This window comes from Hyla sarda, chromosome 6, assembly GCF_029499605.1.
Source record: "Hyla sarda isolate aHylSar1 chromosome 6, aHylSar1.hap1, whole genome shotgun sequence".
Classification (NCBI taxonomy): Eukaryota; Metazoa; Chordata; class Amphibia; order Anura; family Hylidae; genus Hyla; species Hyla sarda.
This window is the reverse complement of record NC_079194.1, coordinates 127082697-127102409: the sequence shown is the minus strand read 5'-3', so window position 1 is coordinate 127102409 and position 19713 is coordinate 127082697. Positions and strand designations below refer to the sequence as shown.

General features: G+C 44.8%; 1 protein-coding gene across 1 annotated transcript; it reads left to right on the top strand.

The window, feature by feature from the left end:
* The first annotated feature begins 6808 nt into the window (after window positions 1-6808).
* Window positions 6809-13900, top strand: VHL (von Hippel-Lindau tumor suppressor). The gene is made up of 3 exons (XM_056524979.1): window positions 6809-7058; window positions 7614-7736; window positions 10665-13900. Exons 1-3 carry the CDS (start codon window positions 6866-6868, stop codon window positions 10844-10846), a joined length of 498 nt encoding a protein of 165 aa, XP_056380954.1. The 5' UTR covers window positions 6809-6865; the 3' UTR covers window positions 10847-13900.
* The last annotated feature ends 5813 nt before the right edge of the window (window positions 13901-19713 follow it).

Genomic DNA, 19713 nt, shown 5'->3' with positions numbered 1-19713 from the left:
TGGGAAAAAGCAGGTTGTCATTCTGCAAGGCTGGGTTCATACTGGGTGATCGTGGTGAAGTAAGCAGGTGCATGACTACCAGATCTCAAAACCATCAATATATATACTGGCCACATAGCAAAGAAAGAAAGGCCAAAGCTAGACCTAAATCACACCCAAGAAAAAGAAGAGAATACATTCTTGTGGCTCATAAAAGCTCATTTGATTGAAAAGATTCTTGTTTAAAACATAAGGAGATATCACTCATCATAAAGTGAATGAAAAAAGGTAATGTTATTAACAACACATAGAAACGTAAACCAAACTCACCACTAGTAGGCTCAATAAATGGCCACAGAAAGCAATAACAAAGAAAAGTAATATGAGTTGCCTAAGCTATAGTGGCATATTAATGAAAAAAGGAACCACTCAGAAAACACAACGTAAATTACATTTTTCTATGGCCCCTAGGCACCTGTATTTAGCGAGAGCCCCAGTGCTGTAGCACGTTATGTAGTTTTCATGTTAAATATGGATGCCTAGAAGAAGGTCAGGACTCCTAGTGCTCAGTTAAGAGCAGTCAGGAGCACAGCCTGTGGATAGTCCATGCAGCTATTTACAAACCGAATCGATAATAAAAGTACTTTAGAAAAATGATTGTAGGGCCAGTCTTGCACTATAATCATTTTACATCTAGAATTACAGGTGCACTTTCGTTTTACACCTGTAATATTAGTCTGATAACTTTCAGGCGGAGGAACTTCTTTCCATTTGTACCAATAAGTGTAGGTTTATACTACGTTTTAGTGCTTCTATTACAGGTATCTGCCAGCATCCTGACAAGAATGGAATGCTGATGTATACTGTGACGGAAAGCAGCAGGTGACAGTTATTTAAATGTCCCTAGGAACTCCATTCGGGCCATATAGGCTATTTTAAGCAGAGTGGACAACGCACCAAACCATGCTTTTGGGTCCACTTAAAATAGCATATACGGCCTGTGTCACTAGGGCCATTGAAATCAATGGCACCTTGGCGGGGTGCCGATGGATACCTGTGACGAAGGCACTAAGCCCAGTATTAACCTAGCTTAAGCACTCTAAATTTAGAAGCCTTCAGAGGACATGGATAGCCTTTAAAGTTTAACATTTACACCCGGCTGTGCCTGTGGACTCTGAACTCCCCTCAGCTCACCTAGACTCTCATGATAGATGCCTTTGACTAGCTGCTGTTCGATGCACCTTTGTTTTTATAGACCAATTATTTTTGACTATTCTTGTTTTCCTCTCTTCTTGGTTTATTATGGCCTTACTTCCATAGTCTTGACCTGTTAAAATATGTTCCCCCTGATCGCTGACTGCACCGCCAGTTCTCTGCGCGACAGCGAGACTCCGGCTCGAGAAACTGGTGGGAAATTCGAACGTCAGACCACACCACATCCACAAAAACGTAACGTCACGCCTACCCCCCACCCACAACACCTATATGCCCCACCTAGTAGTTTACAGGCGGAAATACTCCAGCCCCTCGCACATATACAGCCTGATAGGCTTAACACATAATGTAAAATCGCTTATCAGATTCATTCTCTTTAGTATCTAAGATGGGGAGGATTCATCAAACCTTGTGCAAAGCACCAGTGAAACAGATGCCTCTGGCAACCAATCAGTTTCCAGTTTTCATTTTTGAAAAGGCCTGTGAAAAGTAAAAGCTGGACGCTGATTGGTTGTTATGGAAAACTGCCCTACTGATCCCCTGCAGAAAGCCTCTTATATCTCCCCTTAGCCTAGGTTCACACTTTGGAATTTCTGACAGGACAAAATCCGTGTGGAGATTCCAAGTGCGGCCTGCGCTAGGACACTGCAGTCCCCATAGATGGCAATGTCTGTTGTTTTCAAGTGCAGCCAGCTCTAGGACACTGCAGTCCCCATAGATGGCAATGTCTGTTGTTTCCAAGTGCGGCCAGCGCTAGGACACTGCAGTCCCCATAGATGGCAATGTCTGTTGTTTCCAAGTGCGGCCAGCTCTAGGACACTGCAGTCCCCATAGATGGCAATGTCTGTTTAATCCAAGTGCGGCCAGCTCTAGGACACTGCAGTCCCCATAGATGGCAATGTCTGTTGTTTCCAAGTGCAGCCAGCTCTAGGACACTGCAGTCCCCATAGATGGCAATGTCTGTTGTTTCCAAGTGCGGCCAGCGCTAGGACACTGCAGTCCCCATAGATGGCAATGTCTGTTGTTTCCAAGTGCGGCCAGCGCTAGGACACTGCAGTCCCCATAGATGGCAATGTCTGTTGTTTCCAAGTGCGGCCAGCGCTAAGACACTGCAGTCCCCATAGATGGCAATGTCTGTTGTTTCCAAGTGCGGCCAGCGCTAGGACACTGCAGTCCCCATAGATGGCAATGTCTGTTGTTTCCAAATGCAGCCAGTGCTAGGACACTGCAGTCCCCATAGATGGCAATGTCTGTTTAATCCAAGTGCGGCCAGCTCTAGGACACTACAGTCCCCATAGATGGCAATGTCTGTTGTTTCCAAATGCAGCCTGTGCTAGGACACTGCAGTCCCCATAGATGGCAATGTCTGTTTAATCCAAGTGCCGCCAGCTCTAGGACACTGCAGTCCCCATAGATGGCAATGTCTGTTTAATCCAAGTGCAGCCAGCTCTAGGACACTGCAGTCCCCATAGATGGCAATGTCTGTTGTTTCCAAATGCAGCCAGTGCTAGGACACTGCAGTCCCCATAGATGGCAATGTCTGTTTAATCCAAGTGCGGCCAGCTCTAGGACACTGCAGTCCCCATAGATGGCAATGTCTGTTTAATCCAAGTGCGGCCAGCGCTAGGACACTGCAGTCCCCATAGATGGCAATGTCTGTTTAATCCAAGTGCAGCCAGCTCTAGGACACTGCAGTCCCCATAGATGGCAATGTCTGTTGTTTCCAAGTGCGGCCAGTGCTAGGACACTGCAGTCCCCATAGATGGCAATGTCTGTTGTTTCCAAATGCAGCCAGCGCTAGGACACTGCAGTCCCCATAGATGGCAATGTCTGTTGTTTCCAAGTGCGGCCAGTGCTAGGACACTGCAGTCCCCATAGATGGCAATGTCTGTTGTTTCCAAATGCAGCCAGCGCTAGGACACTGCAGTCCCCATAGATGGCAATGTCTGTTGTTTCCAAGTGCGGCCAGCTCTAGGACACTGCAGTCCCCATAGATGGCAATGTCTGTTGTTTCCAAATGCAGCCAGTGCTAGGACACTGCAGTCCCCATAGATGGCAATGTCTGTTGTTTCCAAGTGCGGCCAGCTCTAGGACACTGCAGTCCCCATAGATGGCAATGTCTGTTGTTTCCAAGTGCGGCCAGCGCTAGGACACTGCAGTCCCCATAGATGGCAATGTCTGTTGTTTCCAAGTGCGGCCAGCTCTAGGACACTGCAGTCCCCATAGATGGCAATGTCTGTTTAATCCAAGTGCGGCCAGCTCTAGGACACTGCAGTCCCCATAGATGGCAATGTCTGTTGTTTCCAAGTGCAGCCAGCTCTAGGACACTGCAGTCCCCATAGATGGCAATGTCTGTTGTTTCCAAGTGCGGCCAGCGCTAGGACACTGCAGTCCCCATAGATGGCAATGTCTGTTGTTTCCAAGTGCGGCCAGCGCTAGGACACTGCAGTCCCCATAGATGGCAATGTCTGTTGTTTCCAAGTGCGGCCAGCGCTAAGACACTGCAGTCCCCATAGATGGCAATGTCTGTTGTTTCCAAGTGCGGCCAGCGCTAGGACACTGCAGTCCCCATAGATGGCAATGTCTGTTGTTTCCAAATGCAGCCAGTGCTAGGACACTGCAGTCCCCATAGATGGCAATGTCTGTTTAATCCAAGTGCGGCCAGCTCTAGGACACTACAGTCCCCATAGATGGCAATGTCTGTTGTTTCCAAATGCAGCCAGTGCTAGGACACTGCAGTCCCCATAGATGGCAATGTCTGTTTAATCCAAGTGCCGCCAGCTCTAGGACACTGCAGTCCCCATAGATGGCAATGTCTGTTTAATCCAAGTGCAGCCAGCTCTAGGACACTGCAGTCCCCATAGATGGCAATGTCTGTTGTTTCCAAATGCAGCCAGTGCTAGGACACTGCAGTCCCCATAGATGGCAATGTCTGTTTAATCCAAGTGCGGCCAGCTCTAGGACACTGCAGTCCCCATAGATGGCAATGTCTGTTTAATCCAAGTGCGGCCAGCGCTAGGACACTGCAGTCCCCATAGATGGCAATGTCTGTTTAATCCAAGTGCAGCCAGCTCTAGGACACTGCAGTCCCCATAGATGGCAATGTCTGTTGTTTCCAAGTGCGGCCAGTGCTAGGACACTGCAGTCCCCATAGATGGCAATGTCTGTTGTTTCCAAATGCAGCCAGCGCTAGGACACTGCAGTCCCCATAGATGGCAATGTCTGTTGTTTCCAAGTGCGGCCAGTGCTAGGACACTGCAGTCCCCATAGATGGCAATGTCTGTTGTTTCCAAATGCAGCCAGCGCTAGGACACTGCAGTCCCCATAGATGGCAATGTCTGTTGTTTCCAAGTGCGGCCAGCTCTAGGACACTGCAGTCCCCATAGATGGCAATGTCTGTTGTTTCCAAATGCAGCCAGCGCTAGGACACTGCAGTCCCCATAGATGGCAATGTCTGTTGTTTCCAAGTGCGGCCAGCTCTAGGACACTGCAGTCCCCATAGATGGCAATGTCTGTTGTTTCCAAATGCAGCCAGTGCTAGGACACTGCAGTCCCCATAGATGGCAATGTCTGTTGTTTCCAAGTGCGGCCAGCTCTAGGACACTGCAGTCCCCATAGATGGCAATGTCTGTTGTTTCCAAGTGCGGCCAGCGCTAGGACACTGCAGTCCCCATAGATGGCAATGTCTGTTGTTTCCAAGTGCGGCCAGCTCTAGGACACTGCAGTCCCCATAGATGGCAATGTCTGTTTAATCCAAGTGCGGCCAGCTCTAGGACACTGCAGTCCCCATAGATGGCAATGTCTGTTGTTTCCAAGTGCAGCCAGCTCTAGGACACTGCAGTCCCCATAGATGGCAATGTCTGTTGTTTCCAAGTGCGGCCAGCGCTAGGACACTGCAGTCCCCATAGATGGCAATGTCTGTTGTTTCCAAGTGCGGCCAGCGCTAGGACACTGCAGTCCCCATAGATGGCAATGTCTGTTGTTTCCAAGTGCGGCCAGCGCTAAGACACTGCAGTCCCCATAGATGGCAATGTCTGTTGTTTCCAAGTGCGGCCAGCGCTAGGACACTGCAGTCCCCATAGATGGCAATGTCTGTTGTTTCCAAATGCAGCCAGTGCTAGGACACTGCAGTCCCCATAGATGGCAATGTCTGTTTAATCCAAGTGCGGCCAGCTCTAGGACACTACAGTCCCCATAGATGGCAATGTCTGTTGTTTCCAAATGCAGCCAGTGCTAGGACACTGCAGTCCCCATAGATGGCAATGTCTGTTTAATCCAAGTGCCGCCAGCTCTAGGACACTGCAGTCCCCATAGATGGCAATGTCTGTTTAATCCAAGTGCAGCCAGCTCTAGGACACTGCAGTCCCCATAGATGGCAATGTCTGTTGTTTCCAAATGCAGCCAGTGCTAGGACACTGCAGTCCCCATAGATGGCAATGTCTGTTTAATCCAAGTGCGGCCAGCTCTAGGACACTGCAGTCCCCATAGATGGCAATGTCTGTTTAATCCAAGTGCGGCCAGCGCTAGGACACTGCAGTCCCCATAGATGGCAATGTCTGTTTAATCCAAGTGCAGCCAGCTCTAGGACACTGCAGTCCCCATAGATGGCAATGTCTGTTGTTTCCAAGTGCGGCCAGTGCTAGGACACTGCAGTCCCCATAGATGGCAATGTCTGTTGTTTCCAAATGCAGCCAGCGCTAGGACACTGCAGTCCCCATAGATGGCAATGTCTGTTGTTTCCAAGTGCGGCCAGTGCTAGGACACTGCAGTCCCCATAGATGGCAATGTCTGTTGTTTCCAAATGCAGCCAGCGCTAGGACACTGCAGTCCCCATAGATGGCAATGTCTGTTGTTTCCAAGTGCGGCCAGCTCTAGGACACTGCAGTCCCCATAGATGGCAATGTCTGTTGTTTCCAAATGCAGCCAGTGCTAGGACACTGCAGTCCCCATAGATGGCAATGTCTGTTGTTTCCAAGTGCGGCCAGCTCTAGGACACTGCAGTCCCCATAGATGGCAATGTCTGTTTAATCCAAGTGCGGCCAGCGCTAGGACACTGCAGTCCCCATAGATGGCAATGTCTGTTGTTTCCAAGTGCGGCCAGTGCTAGGACACTGCAGTCCCCATAGATGGCAATGTCTGTTGTTTTGGTTAATTTCCAACCAAAGGGGGAGATTTATCAAAACCCATGCAGATGAAAAGTTGACAAGTTGCTCATAGCAACCAATCAGGTCACTTCTTTCGTTTTTAAAAGGCCTCTGAAAAATGAAAGAAGCGATCTGATTCGTTGCTATGGGCAACTGGTCAACTTTTCTTCTACACAAGTTTTGATAAATCTCCCCCTTCTAAATTCCTATGTAAACCTAGCCTCAAGCAAATGTGCCAAATGTCCGCCCGTATTCGGGTGTGTGAACATGGTAATTCTAAAAGTGATCACAAAGCTCGCTCCCCAAAAAATAAATAAATAAAATAAAAAAGAAGAAGCTCTGACTGAGGGGAATGAATGAAATGAATGTATGCCAGCTGTAATATTCGCCTGCACTAAACTACAAATCCCACAATGCCGTTCACCTTGCAGCGACGTGCAGGCTGGCTTACGTGGTGGCGTGCGTAACGTCGCTGCTAGTTGCTATGGTGACACGTCGAGGCCTGGCTGGAGTTTTGAATCCTCGGGATGCATCCAGAAGTTCTGCAGCTGAACGGCGTCCCTCAGCTCCGGTCCGTTAACAGCCGGCAGCTCACCCAGGTTGTGTTCTGTAACCGGAGCCCCCGGACCGTGCAGCCCATCTGGGTGAACTTCCAGGGAGACCCGCAGCCCTATCCCGTGCTGGCACCCGGCACCGGCCGCAGGATGAACACCTACCTGGGTATATGAGCTTTCGGCTTCTCCTGTTCTGATTGGTGGTAACGCATGGAATGCTGTACACACTGTGCGGCTCTGTCCTGTCCTGATAGTGGGGACCTGCAGTTTTTATACAATAAAGCTTCATTATGGTATAGAGCAGTGTTTCCTAGCCAGGGTGCCTCCAGCTGTTGCAAAACTACAACTCTCAGCATGCCCGGACAGCCTTTGGCTGTCCGGGCATGCTGGGAGTTGTAGTTTTGCAGCAGCTGGAGGCACCCTGGTTGGGAAACACTTATAGAGAAAAGTTCTGCCACTTTCTCATGTTGTTTGTTTCACCATTGTCAGGATCTCTGCTTGCTGTCAGTGAGTTAAAACCTTCCCATTGACATACCCAGACTATTTCTTTGGCTTCTTGCAAAGCAGAGTGTATATAAAACCCCGTAACAGGAGTGGGTCAATTCACTGACAGCAAACAGGGCCTCCTTCCCTCCGCGCTCTGTATTGTCACCTGGGATCTGAACCTTTGTCACTCCACAATCTGGTCTGAGACTCTTTCTGTTTCTCTCCGGTCCCACAGGTCATATTTGGTTGTTTCGGGAAGTGGACACAGACGTGGCGCTAAACGTCAACAAGAAAGAGATCTACATCCCCTCCCCGAATGTGAACGGACAGCCTGCCATTGTAAAGATCTGCCTGCCAGGTAACGTCACGTGCACATCAGATCACTGTTTCCAAACCAGGGGGCCTCCAGTTGTTGCAAAACTACAATTCCCAGCATTCCAGGACAACCGTTGACTGTCCTGTCATGCTGGTAGTTGTTGTGCAACAGCTGGTGGCCCCCTGGTCTGGAAACAGATCTAGAGCAGCGGTAGGCAGCCCTCAGCACTGCAGATGTTGTGAACTACATCTCCCATTATGCACGTACAGACAAATTGCTGCCAAAGCATCATTGGAGATATAGTCCAAAACATTTGCAGTGCCGAAGGTTGCCTATGTCACTATGTCACTATTCACACAGTGTAAAACGAGCCATAGGTTTTACAAAACTACCAGTAATGTCTGGTCTCAAAATCCCTACACGTTACAGTTCTAGGGTCTGTTCACACTTGCAGTATACTGCGCAGGATTTGAAGCTGTGTTCAGTCATTTAGATTACATTGAAATCTGCAGCTTCAAATTTGGCGCATCAAATTTGTGCAGGATACTGTACATGTGAATATACTCATAAAGAGGTTTTGGAGAATTTAATTTTTCTTTAGCCATTGAGTTATAATACTGTGTAATCTGCTTCTATTAATCGACTTGCGCTGCTTTGCTCCGTTTTCATGCACGGGACCTGCACCCGGAAGTGCTGTAGTACAAGTGGGGGAGATTTGTCAAAACCTGTCTAGCTGAAAAGTGTAGCAGTTGTCCATAGCAACCAATTAGATTGCTACTTTTATTTTTCAGAGGCCCAAATAAAAAATAAGCCATCTGATTGCTGTGGGTAACTGCTCCACTTTTCCTCTTACCAGGTGTCCCTAAATCTCCCCCATTCTTCTTATTTTACTATTATCTCTGATCTTTCCCAGCATTTCATACAGCCAGAATTATATATATATATATATATATATATATATATATATATATTATTTTTTTTCTCTTTGGGACCAGTTCATTTGAGGAGCCTGCTTGTTAAAAATCTCCATTTTAAAAACTGCACCTATCAAAGTATTTAAAATGACTTTTAGGAAGTTTATTAACCTTTTAGGTGTTTCACAGAAATAAACGCAAAGTAGAGGTGGACTTTAAATGGCACCTGTGGCCATTTGTACTGGTATAATTCTTTCTTTATATAGTGCACACAAACCCCTCCCCAGTCTGGAGTTATTAAAAATTGAGGTCTTTATTCACACAATTCACACTTTGTGTGAATAAAGACCTGAATTTTTTCACCCTACTGGAGTGTGCTGCTGTACACTCGTACAGTAACTATATAATGTATAATGTTTAGGGACGGTGCTCGCATCATGCACTGTAGATCCCGGGTGCTATCAGCAGCAAGTGACCCGACGGTAATGGCAGACATCAGCTATCGCGCTGATGTCCGCCATTAACCCCTCAGATGCTGCGGGGATGGGATCATCCAAGATGGCTCTGACCGTCATCACAGGGTCTTTTTCTCTGGTCTGGCATTGAGCAGACCAGAGAAGATCGCCGATAATACTGATCAGTGCTATGCCTATAGATATTAATAAATATATAATCTCACAAAATCACACAAAACGTCACTAATATACTTCGATGGGGATAAAGACATGGTACAAAAAAGTAGTGCATGCAGAACTTTTCTATCCCAGAAATTTTACACAAATGTACTGGGGACAAAAACAGGACCACACTGACATACTTTTGCCAACTTTTACATAATGGAAGTCTATGGGTATATCATGTCATATGTTAGGTACCATTTAATCACATCTCCTGGTGTACTGCTGTGGTATGGATGTGAACAAGCCCTAAAACCAGCTTTTTTTTTTTTATTTTATTTTTTTTGTTCTTTAAGAGCTGAGGAATGTTCTCTCAATTACCCAAACTGCAAGAAAAAGTGCAAACGTGTTACACTGAAAAAGCGTGCACAGAGGGTGCAGTCTATCGGAAGCCCTTCTCCGAAAGGAGAGAGGCCCCCCAACAAACCTTACCCTTCCCCTCCGGCCCAGAAGGCACCTGCGAGGTTCCAGGATCAATGTCCCTTTTTGCCGAAGCTACTAAGAGACCACAAATGCTCCCGGTGTTAACCAAGTATCTGGCTACAGAACTGTTAAACAGTCGGTACCCTGCAGGGAGGTGCAGAACCTAATGGCCACACACCTCCCCTAGACCGCCAGAAGGGCTACCACACAAACGTACCCCTGCCCAATGACCAGACCCAGAGGGAACAGGTATCGTCGGGGCAGCTGTTGAGCTGTTGACAGAGAAATGCAATGCAATATTTATCCGCCTAATTCTGACGTTTTTAGAAACACTCCATACCTAGCCCTTGTGCGCTACTTGACTCAGAGACAGGCCTCAGACATAAAGGAGCACTTTGTAAATTTTGGGGACCTCTTTTTGTGTAGGATATTTTGTCGACATATCTAATTGCCAGACCTTTTAGCAAGACAAGTTGATGTTTTCATTAGCACCATTCTGGTGTACATGTGACACCCTGGCTCTGATTTATCTAAATGTGTGACCGAAAAAGTGGAGAGATTTCATCCATAGCGACCAACCACAGCTCAGCTTTCACTTTACCACAGCTCATGAAAATAGGAAAGCTGTGATTGGTTGCTGGGGGCGATATCTCTCCCTTTTTTTTTTTAAGGGTTTATTACTTTAATAGTATAAAAAAAAATTTGGCTTAATAAAAAAAAAAAAAAAAAAAAAAAATCACAGCTCAGCCTTTATTTTACCAGAGCTTATTAAAGAGGATCTGTTGTCACTCGTGTTGCTGTACCCAGTAGATAGCTTAGGGGGGGCTGATCACCTATATGTTTACCTCATGTTGAACAGGGGAGAAAAACAAAAGTGACTATTGTAGCATGTCATCCTCTGAACATTATTATAAAACAGAAATCCTTTTAAATAATTGGTTTTTTTTCTGTTATAGTTTTTACCTTGAAAGATTGCTGCCTTCAGGTGATCAGGAACCTGGTGAAGCCGGAAGATTACAGAAAACTGGAAATCGTAGCCTCACTCTACGATGATCTAGATAACCGTCCAAACATCGAGAAGGATTTGCGCCGCCTGGCCATTCACTTCAGAGATGGGATAATGCCAGAAAATGTGTAATCTTTTTATAGGCGAAGAGGTTTATGTAGTTGGATGGCGACTTCTAATCTAGATTTTCCCATCGCTGGTCCACTCCTCAGACCAAGACGTTTGGCTGAATATAAGACTGAGGCTGGAGAGGTGAAAGCTCAGCCTAAACCTTGTGCACAGATGCTGCCATCTATTACTGACCTGTAACATGGAGCAGGAGACTGAGGTTGGAGGGGGAGACAGGTCAGGAAGATCCAAATGCAATATATCCCAGTATCATGTGTAGCTATAAAACTCCATGACTGGCTGCAGGTTTTTTTAAAAGCAGCGGCAGATGTTTGCTTCTTAAATGGAATTGAACCTTGAAGTCTATTTTCCATTCATATGTTCTATATATGTTTAATATGTTCTATTGCTCCCTGTTGTCAGCCAGTGGCTGACTATAGAACTGTTTTCTTCATTTCAAGGAGAGAAACCTTTCTGCCCCCCATGATATGTCACATTTACATATCTCCTGTGCTGTGAGCCTCTACAAACATAACTGTGACTGGTATCTGCGGCTCCTCTATTAACACGGTTGCATTAGAAGTGCCAGGTTTTTACAGGCAGCGGCCCTTTGTAATGTACATTGTCATCATGTGAGATTGGGCGCTAAGAAAGGAGCAGAGCTGTAGCTCTACCATGAGTCAGCTGCCGCTAAGACCTTTTAAAAAGGAAGTGTACATTGTTTTTGGGAAAAGAGAAAAACAAGCTGGTTGTATTAACTCCTTAAGGATGCATACCTGTACGCCCTGTGCCCGCTCCTCTTCTAAACCTGCATCATTACGTCAAATGTGAATTACCCCCTTCCGTAATAAAAGGAATCACCCTATTCCAAAAAAAAAATATATATATATATAACATTTGTGGTATTGCAGTGTGCATAAATGTCTGAACTTTAAAAATATAACGTTCATTAAACCGCACTGTTAATGGCGTATACCAAAGTCCAAAATTGCATATTTTTGGTCCCTTTTTATACCCTAAAAAAATGATAAAAATTCGAAAGTCTCAAAAACAAAAATGGTACAAAAAAAATACAGATCACAGCGCTACAATGAGCCCTCACACATCCCTGTATACAGAAAGATTTAAAAAGTGTTATAGGGGGTCAGAATAGGACAATTAAACGTAATAATTAGATTACAAAGTAAAATTGGTAGCGCAAAAAAACAAGCCCTCATATTGGTCTGTAGGTGGAAAACTAAAAGTGTTATGATTTTTAGAAGGTGAGGAGAAAAAATGAAAAAACCCTGAGTCCTTTAACCTGTTAAGGACCAAGGATGTACCGTTACGTCCTGAGTTCTTTCCCTTTCTATAACACGGGGCCACAACTGCCGGGACCCGTGGCTAATAGCGCGTGGCAGTGATCGCGGTTCCGCGCGCTATTAACCCTTTAGACGCGGCGTTCAAAGTGAAACCATGCCCGTTAGCTCAGGGAGCTGTTCGGGACCGCCGCGGCGATTAACACCTCCCCTAATAAAAGTTTGAATCACCCCCCTTTTCCCATTAAAAAAAGAAAACTGTGAAAATAAAAATAAACATGTGGTATCACCGCGTGCGAAAATGTCCAAATTATAAAAATATATTGTTGATGAAACCGCACGGTCAATGGCGTACGCGCAAAAAAATTCCAAAGTCCAAAATAGTGCATTTTTGGTCACTTTTTATATCAATAAGTCCTATCAATGCAAAAATGGTACCGCTAAAAACTTCAGATCACGGCGCAAAAAATGAGCCCTCATACCGCCCCATACACGGAAAAATAAAAAAAGTTATGGGGGTCAGAAGATGACAATTTGAAACGTATACATTTTCCTGCATGTATTCATGATTTTTTTCAGAAGTACGACAAAATCAAACCTATATACCGTATTTATCGGCGTATAACACGCACTTTTTAGGCTAAAATTTCCTGGGGGTGTATCGGGGTATACACGCGCACACACGCACCCTCATTTTACCATGGATATTTGAGTAAAAAACTTTTTTTTACCCAAATATCCTTGGTAAAATGAGGGTGCATGGTATACCCCGATAAATACGGTAAGTAGGGTATCATTTTAATCGTATGGACCTACAGAATAATGATAAGGTGTAATTTTTACCGAAAAATGTACTGTGTAGAAATGGAAGCCCCCAAAAGTTACAAAATGGCGTTTTATTTTTTTTCAAATTTGTCTCACAATTATTATTTTTTTTTTTTTTTTTCAGTTTCGCCGTCGATTTTTGGGTAAAATGACTGACGTCATTACAAAGTAGAATTGGTGGTGCAAAAAATATGCCATCATATGGATTTTTAGGTGCAAAATTGAAAGAGTTATGATTTTTTAAAGGTAAGGAGGAAAAAAAGAAAAATGCAAAAACGGAAAAACCCCGGGTCCTTAAGGGGTTAAGGGCTCAAAAGAAGCCATGATTGCTCAGCAATTTTGCTAGCATATCACAACATTGTTTAGTCAGTGAATGTAAGCAGTCACATGCTACCTGCACAGTATTTCAATGGATAGTTCCAATCGAAAAAGTGTGGGCAAGTGTCTCAGTAATTCTAAAATGCTAATTATAAACTGCTAGAGGATAATTTGCCCATAGCAACCAGTGGGATTCCTGCTCTCATTTTCTAAACCAGTGGTCTTCAAACTGTGGCCCACCAGATGTTGCAAAACTACAATTCCCAGCATGCCCGGACAGCCGTTGGCTGTCTGGGCATGCTGGGAGTTGTATTTTTGCAACATCTGGAGGGCCACAGTTTGAAGACCGCTGTTCTAAACCACTAACTTTGTTAGAGTGGGAAATCCATCTTTCATTTTCTTATGATAAATCTCCCCCTTTTGATGATTCGGTTCTGTTGTATATTGTAAATTTGGCGCTAAGGGATACACACATTATACAACTCTATACATTCCAGTGGCCGATACTGTGAGGTTGGACGTCATTCGGTGATGAGAATCTATTAGCTCTGCTAGTTCTATGCATTTATTTTGTATTATTTGTACAGATTTCTTCATTTTATATGTTGAAATTTATTTCTATCCAGTGTATATATATATATATATATATATATATATATATATATATATATATATATATAATGTGTGTGTATAAAATAAAATAAAAAATTCTTTTTTATAAAATGGATTGTTTAATCCTTTTAAGAAGTCACTGAGCCTGTATAAAAGTGAAAATGGTTATTATATATGTTATGTCCATTTAAAGGGCAGATTCACTACCATGTTCACTCATTGCAGAAATTTCTGCCACAGAAAATCAGTCCCATACCTCCATAGCAATGAGAGAAATTTTGCGTCAGGTGCATGGATTTGTGTTCTGTCATTTAAAAAGAACTATCTTAGGGCCGCATTCACACGGCAGAATTTCTGCACTGAATTCTGCGTGAAAATTCTGCAAGTTATAGCCAATACACTTCAATGGGATTCTGCTGTCCAATTCACACATCAGAATTTCTACTGCAGAATATCTGCTTCAGGGATCCCATTGAAGTGTATTGGCTATAAATTCATGCAGAAGTTCTGGCGTGTGAACATAGCCTAACACTAGCCGAAGACATCCGCTGCTGTACACCGGAGCGACAACCGAAGACATCAGATGTTGCTGAAGTCAATGGGTAGGAAAACCAGCAGCAAAATAAACTGTGAATGCTGTATGTGTGACCCTACCCTAGAAGACCAGGGCTAAACTTTTAGTGCTATAAATTGAAGCTAGAACAGCATTTCACTACAATACCCTGCGTAGCATACAGTCATGTGCACCGCAGCTGTTACTCACTAGACATAGCTGCCCGCACACCTAGTAGATTATAATTTGTAAATATATGCAAAGTTACTTTAGTTTAATTTGTATATGTATAAATTGTATTGGAAATCTACACCAGCTCGGAGCTGATATAGATTTTGTAGAGTGCATGGGACAGCCAATTGGATTTATGTTAAGTTGTATACCTCTTAAAAAATCCAGTGCAGGAATACATTGGAAAGGGTTAACTTAAATGGGTACTCTGAACCTAGACATCTTATCCCCTATCCAAAGCAAATCCCCATAGCAAACCTTTCCTGCTCTGGACAGTTCCTGACATGGACAGCAGTGTCAGCAGCGAGCACTGTGGTCAAACAGAAAAGAACTTCAGAAAGAAATACAACTTTCTGGAGAGCACACAGCAGCTGATAAGTACTGGAAGGATTAAGATTTTAAATAGAAGTAATTTACAAATCTGTATAACTTTCTGGCACCAGTTGATAAAAAAAATAAAAAATTGTTTTACACCGAAGTACCTGGTGTGTGAAACACTGGTCTTAGTATATCTCTAATAGTGTTGACAACTGTGAAGCAATCTGGTTGCTATTGGCAACTGCACCACTCTACCTCTACACAAGTTTTGATAACTTTCCCCAATTGTACCTTCCTAGCAGTCTGAAACCTGAGGCTTCGGCTGTCTGGAAGCTACATCTTCCAGCAACCTGTCTAATGTTGGGGAAATACAACTTGCAGCATTGTCCTAATAGCTGCTTTTTTATTTTTTAGTATTTATTTATAACATTTTACAAGAAGGAAAAGAAAAACTATACAAAAACAAACAATTCACTCCATGAGCCTCTGGGATTGGATTTGTCAGATTAAAGGGGTACTCCGGCACTAAGACATCTTATCCCCTATCCAAAGGATAGGGGATAAGATGCCTGATCGCGGGGATCCCGCCGCTGGGGATCCCCGCGATCTTGCACGCTGTACCCTGTTATAATCAGTCCCCGGAGCATGTTTGCTCCGGGTCTGATTACTGGCGATCACGGGGCCGGAGCATTGGGATGTCCCCTCAATGCAAGCCTATGGGTGGGGGCACGGATTATAACGGGTGCTGCGTGTGAGATCACGGGGGTCCCCAGCGGCAGGACCCCCGCGATCAGGCATCTTATTCCCTATCCTATCCTAAGATGTCTTAGCGCCAGAGTACCCCTTTAAACAGGGGAAGTATAGCAATTGGGATCAGACACTTCTCTCAGGGTAATAGACAGCAGCTATGAACCACCCACAGAACAGAAGGGGCAGATACCCAGAACCCCAGGAGTGAAAAAAAAAAAAAAACTCACAAACAGTCACACACCATACACACCCCAGCACTCTCCTCCTCCACACTGCTACTGAAGAAGCAATAACCATATCAAATCAGTCCAACTGGGACAAACGATTTGGAGGATCAGTAGAACTATCAAGAAGAAGCCAAGGTGTCCACACCTTATCAAATTTCTTTGTGCATTTGTGACTCACATACAAGGCATGACAGAGGGGAACATATTTATTCACCAAGCTAAGCCACCTAGACAGAGGAGGAGGTGAATTATCCTTCCGAAACATCACAAACACTTCACGGGCACAAAAAAGGAGAAAAGGAATCATTAGGCGTCTATGGGAACCAGATACATCATTAATAATGCCCAAGAGGCACCTGAGGAGTGAAAAGAAAGGGGAATTCCAAGTGAGGCTGGGTTCACATCACATTTTTACCAATACGGGAGCGCATACGGCTTGGGAGAGCTAAAACCTTGCGCTCCTGTATCCCTGCTGTATGCAATTCATTTCAATGAGCCGACCGGAGTGAAACGCTGACTCCAGGCGGCTCATTTTTGCCCGGTATGCGGTTTTCCACCGCACCTCAAACTGTGGTCAACTACAGTTTTAGGTGCGGTGGGAAAATCGCATACGGGGCAAAAATGATCCGACCGGAGCCAGCGTTTCACTCCGGTCGGCTCATTGAAATGAATTGCATATGGCAGGGATACGGGAGCGCAAGGTTTTAGCTCTCCCAAGCCGTATGCTGTCCTGTATTGGTAAAAATGTGATGTGAACCCAGCCTTATCAGCTAAAAACCGTATTACCTGTCTCCAAAAAGGAGCCACACTAGAACAAGTCCAAACCCCATGCAGAGTCCCCACCTCTGAGGAACAACGGAAGCAGACATCGGAGATAGATACAGCAATACGCTTCCATTTCTCTGGAGTATAATAAAGGCGTAGTACAATCCTAGACTGGATCAGCTTATCTCTAGCACTGACCACAGTAGACTAGTATGTCCTCTCAACCTCCCGCCACTGGTCCTCAGATAAATCAGGAATATTCTCCACCCTCTTAACAAAGACCAACTCAAAGGGGCTAGTAGAAGAGCATACGCCTGAGTGAGGGGCTTAGAGAGGTCCATGATACCCAGGAGAAGCTCCACCTCGGGAAAAAAACAGGAGTAACCATCAGGGAGCCAAACTGAACTGCATGCCTAAGCTGGAGATACTGGAAAAAGGCACTGCCAGGGATATGATCGCGATCCCGCATGTCAGAGAAGGTCCTAATAGCTGCTGCAGGTATTTGCAGGTCTCCAGTAGTCACAGATTACGCACCACTGGTCTGATATAATCGTGTTGCATGTTTTGTAGGGGGTCTTGTCATTCTTGTAGCCTTCCCAGGCCTTTTCAAACCTCAGCGGATGATGTAAGAAAACATAATACACAACTTCCTTCATAAACTTTCCGAAAACTGAGAAAGTGTCTACCAAGATTTCTCCAGCCCATTACAAGGAACCATCTCTCTATAGGGTTAATCTCTCATGCGCTATGATCAGAAATCCCCTTTTGTAGGAGAATTTCTAGGCATCATGTGGATGACAAACCTTTCATGCCAAAAGAAATACATTACAGCTTTATCAGCCCGTAACATGAAGGATTTCCTATGTATGAGTCAGCTCTAGCTTTTTCAGAAACAATTCTTTATTTATTTTTTAATACTATGTAACACCAACATATTTCACTGTGCTTTTACATAATGGGAAGAACCTACAAACTCCTTGCAGACATTGTCCTTGGTGGGACTTGAACCTAGGCCCCCAGCACTGCAGGGCAATAGTGCTGACCACTAAGCGCTGATGCTGTGCCGCCTAATGTGGTTTGGAAGTCATAGATCTATGAAAACTGGTTCAGATGTCAAATGTCAGTGATGTTGAGCTAAAGTATTAGATGGAGCTGAATTATGAAACATTTTTGGTCATCAGCCAGAGTCTTGCGGCAGAAATACAGCATAACTAGGCATATTTGTGAGACTGGGAAAGCTGGGTGACAGTTTTGTTGAAGCATATGAAATGCCCTAAGTAAATGAGAAAGATTAAGATTAAAGGGTTTCTCCACTCCCCAGTGTCCGCAAAATTCCACGTCACACCGGAACATTGAGTTCCTGGACGCTGTGTGCGGGCTTCCGTGTTCAGGCCCGCCCCCTTGTGATGTCACGGCCTGCCCCATCAATGAAAGTCTATGGGAAGGGGGCGTGACGGCCGTCACGCCCCCTCCCGTAGACTTGCATTGAGGGGGCGGGATGTGATGTCACATGACGGGGCGTGACATAACGAGGGGGCTGTCGTGAACACGGAAGCCCGCACACAGCGTTCAGAAACTCAATGTTCCGGTGTGACGTGGAATTATGCGGACACTGGGGAGTGGAGAAACCCTTTAATCTTATGCTGGGGAGCGGAGTAACCCTTTAAGCTTTAGTAACATCAGATGAGAGGAGCCATATTTATGGGAAAGCTTGTCAGTAGGCGACCTACCTCACCTTATCACTGACTTTCCCTCCAGTTCAGGGATTTTACTGGAAGCAGCACTTCCTGTTCTACTGGTTGTATCACATTCAACCTCACCTTCCCCCACATACACTAGTTACTATAAGGAAGTTCTTGGTGTTGACTACTTGTTGTTCTGCCTTGTATGACTTATATATGCCGGCAGGTATCTAAACAGGAAGGAACTAGGGGGATGTCTGCGTAGTTTGGGGGTGGTAGCATAGGCTTGGCCCCTAAATGATTCACCTCCTCCTATTACATAAAGCAGGACTCCTGCAGCACCATGGACCAGACACAATAATGAATCACTTGGATTTTGCAGTGACAGACTACAGTGCGAGACTTCTGGAACAGGATATTAACAAACTTTTCACAGTGTCAGATCTCTAGCACTTTCAGGTACGTACAGAGCGCCCCTGTAAAATGGACATACCTACAAGGTTTTTTGCAATTGTGGGGATTTTATGTGTTATTCCTGATGATATATATATATATATATATATATATATATATTAATGTATGGGTGAAGCACAAACTGCATTGTTGTAAGGGTAAGAATTAGAGATGAGCGAACTTGCAGCAAATTCGATTCGTCACGAACTTCTCGGCTCGGCAGTTGCTGACTTATCCTGCATAAATTAGTTCAGCTTTCAGGTGCTCTGTTGGGCAGGAAAAGGTGGATACAGTCCTAGGAAAGAGTCTCCTAGGACTGTATCCACCTTTTCCAGCCCACCGGAGCACCTGAAAGCTGAACTAATTTATGCAGGATAAGCCATCAACTGCCGAGCCGAGAAGTTCGTGACGAATCGAATTTACTGTAAATTCGCTCATCTCTACCAGCCGGAATAGCTGGCACCTGATTTTTCCAGAAACGCCTATTTGTAATATGATCCTAGCTTTTCCAGACTACTACATAGCTATGCAGATGTGCTATCTAGGAAATGCTTGGTGGCAACTTATTTGGAGCAGTAACTAAAGCTTTGTTGCTTGTCACTCCGCTTTCACTTAACACTGATTCATTGCAGACCCATTCGCATCACAGTTTTGGGGCTACCAGTCACCAGTATACGACGGGATACAGAAGTAAAGGTATTCTGAAATATACTGTAGAATAATGATTGACATGCACATAGGCTTAAACTTGATAGGCCAAACATACTCTACTAGCCACAATGTTTGGTCTGTTTCCCGAATGTTTATTTATTTTTATTTTTTTTAATGCAGTACTCAAAAGTATAATCTACTATGCTAG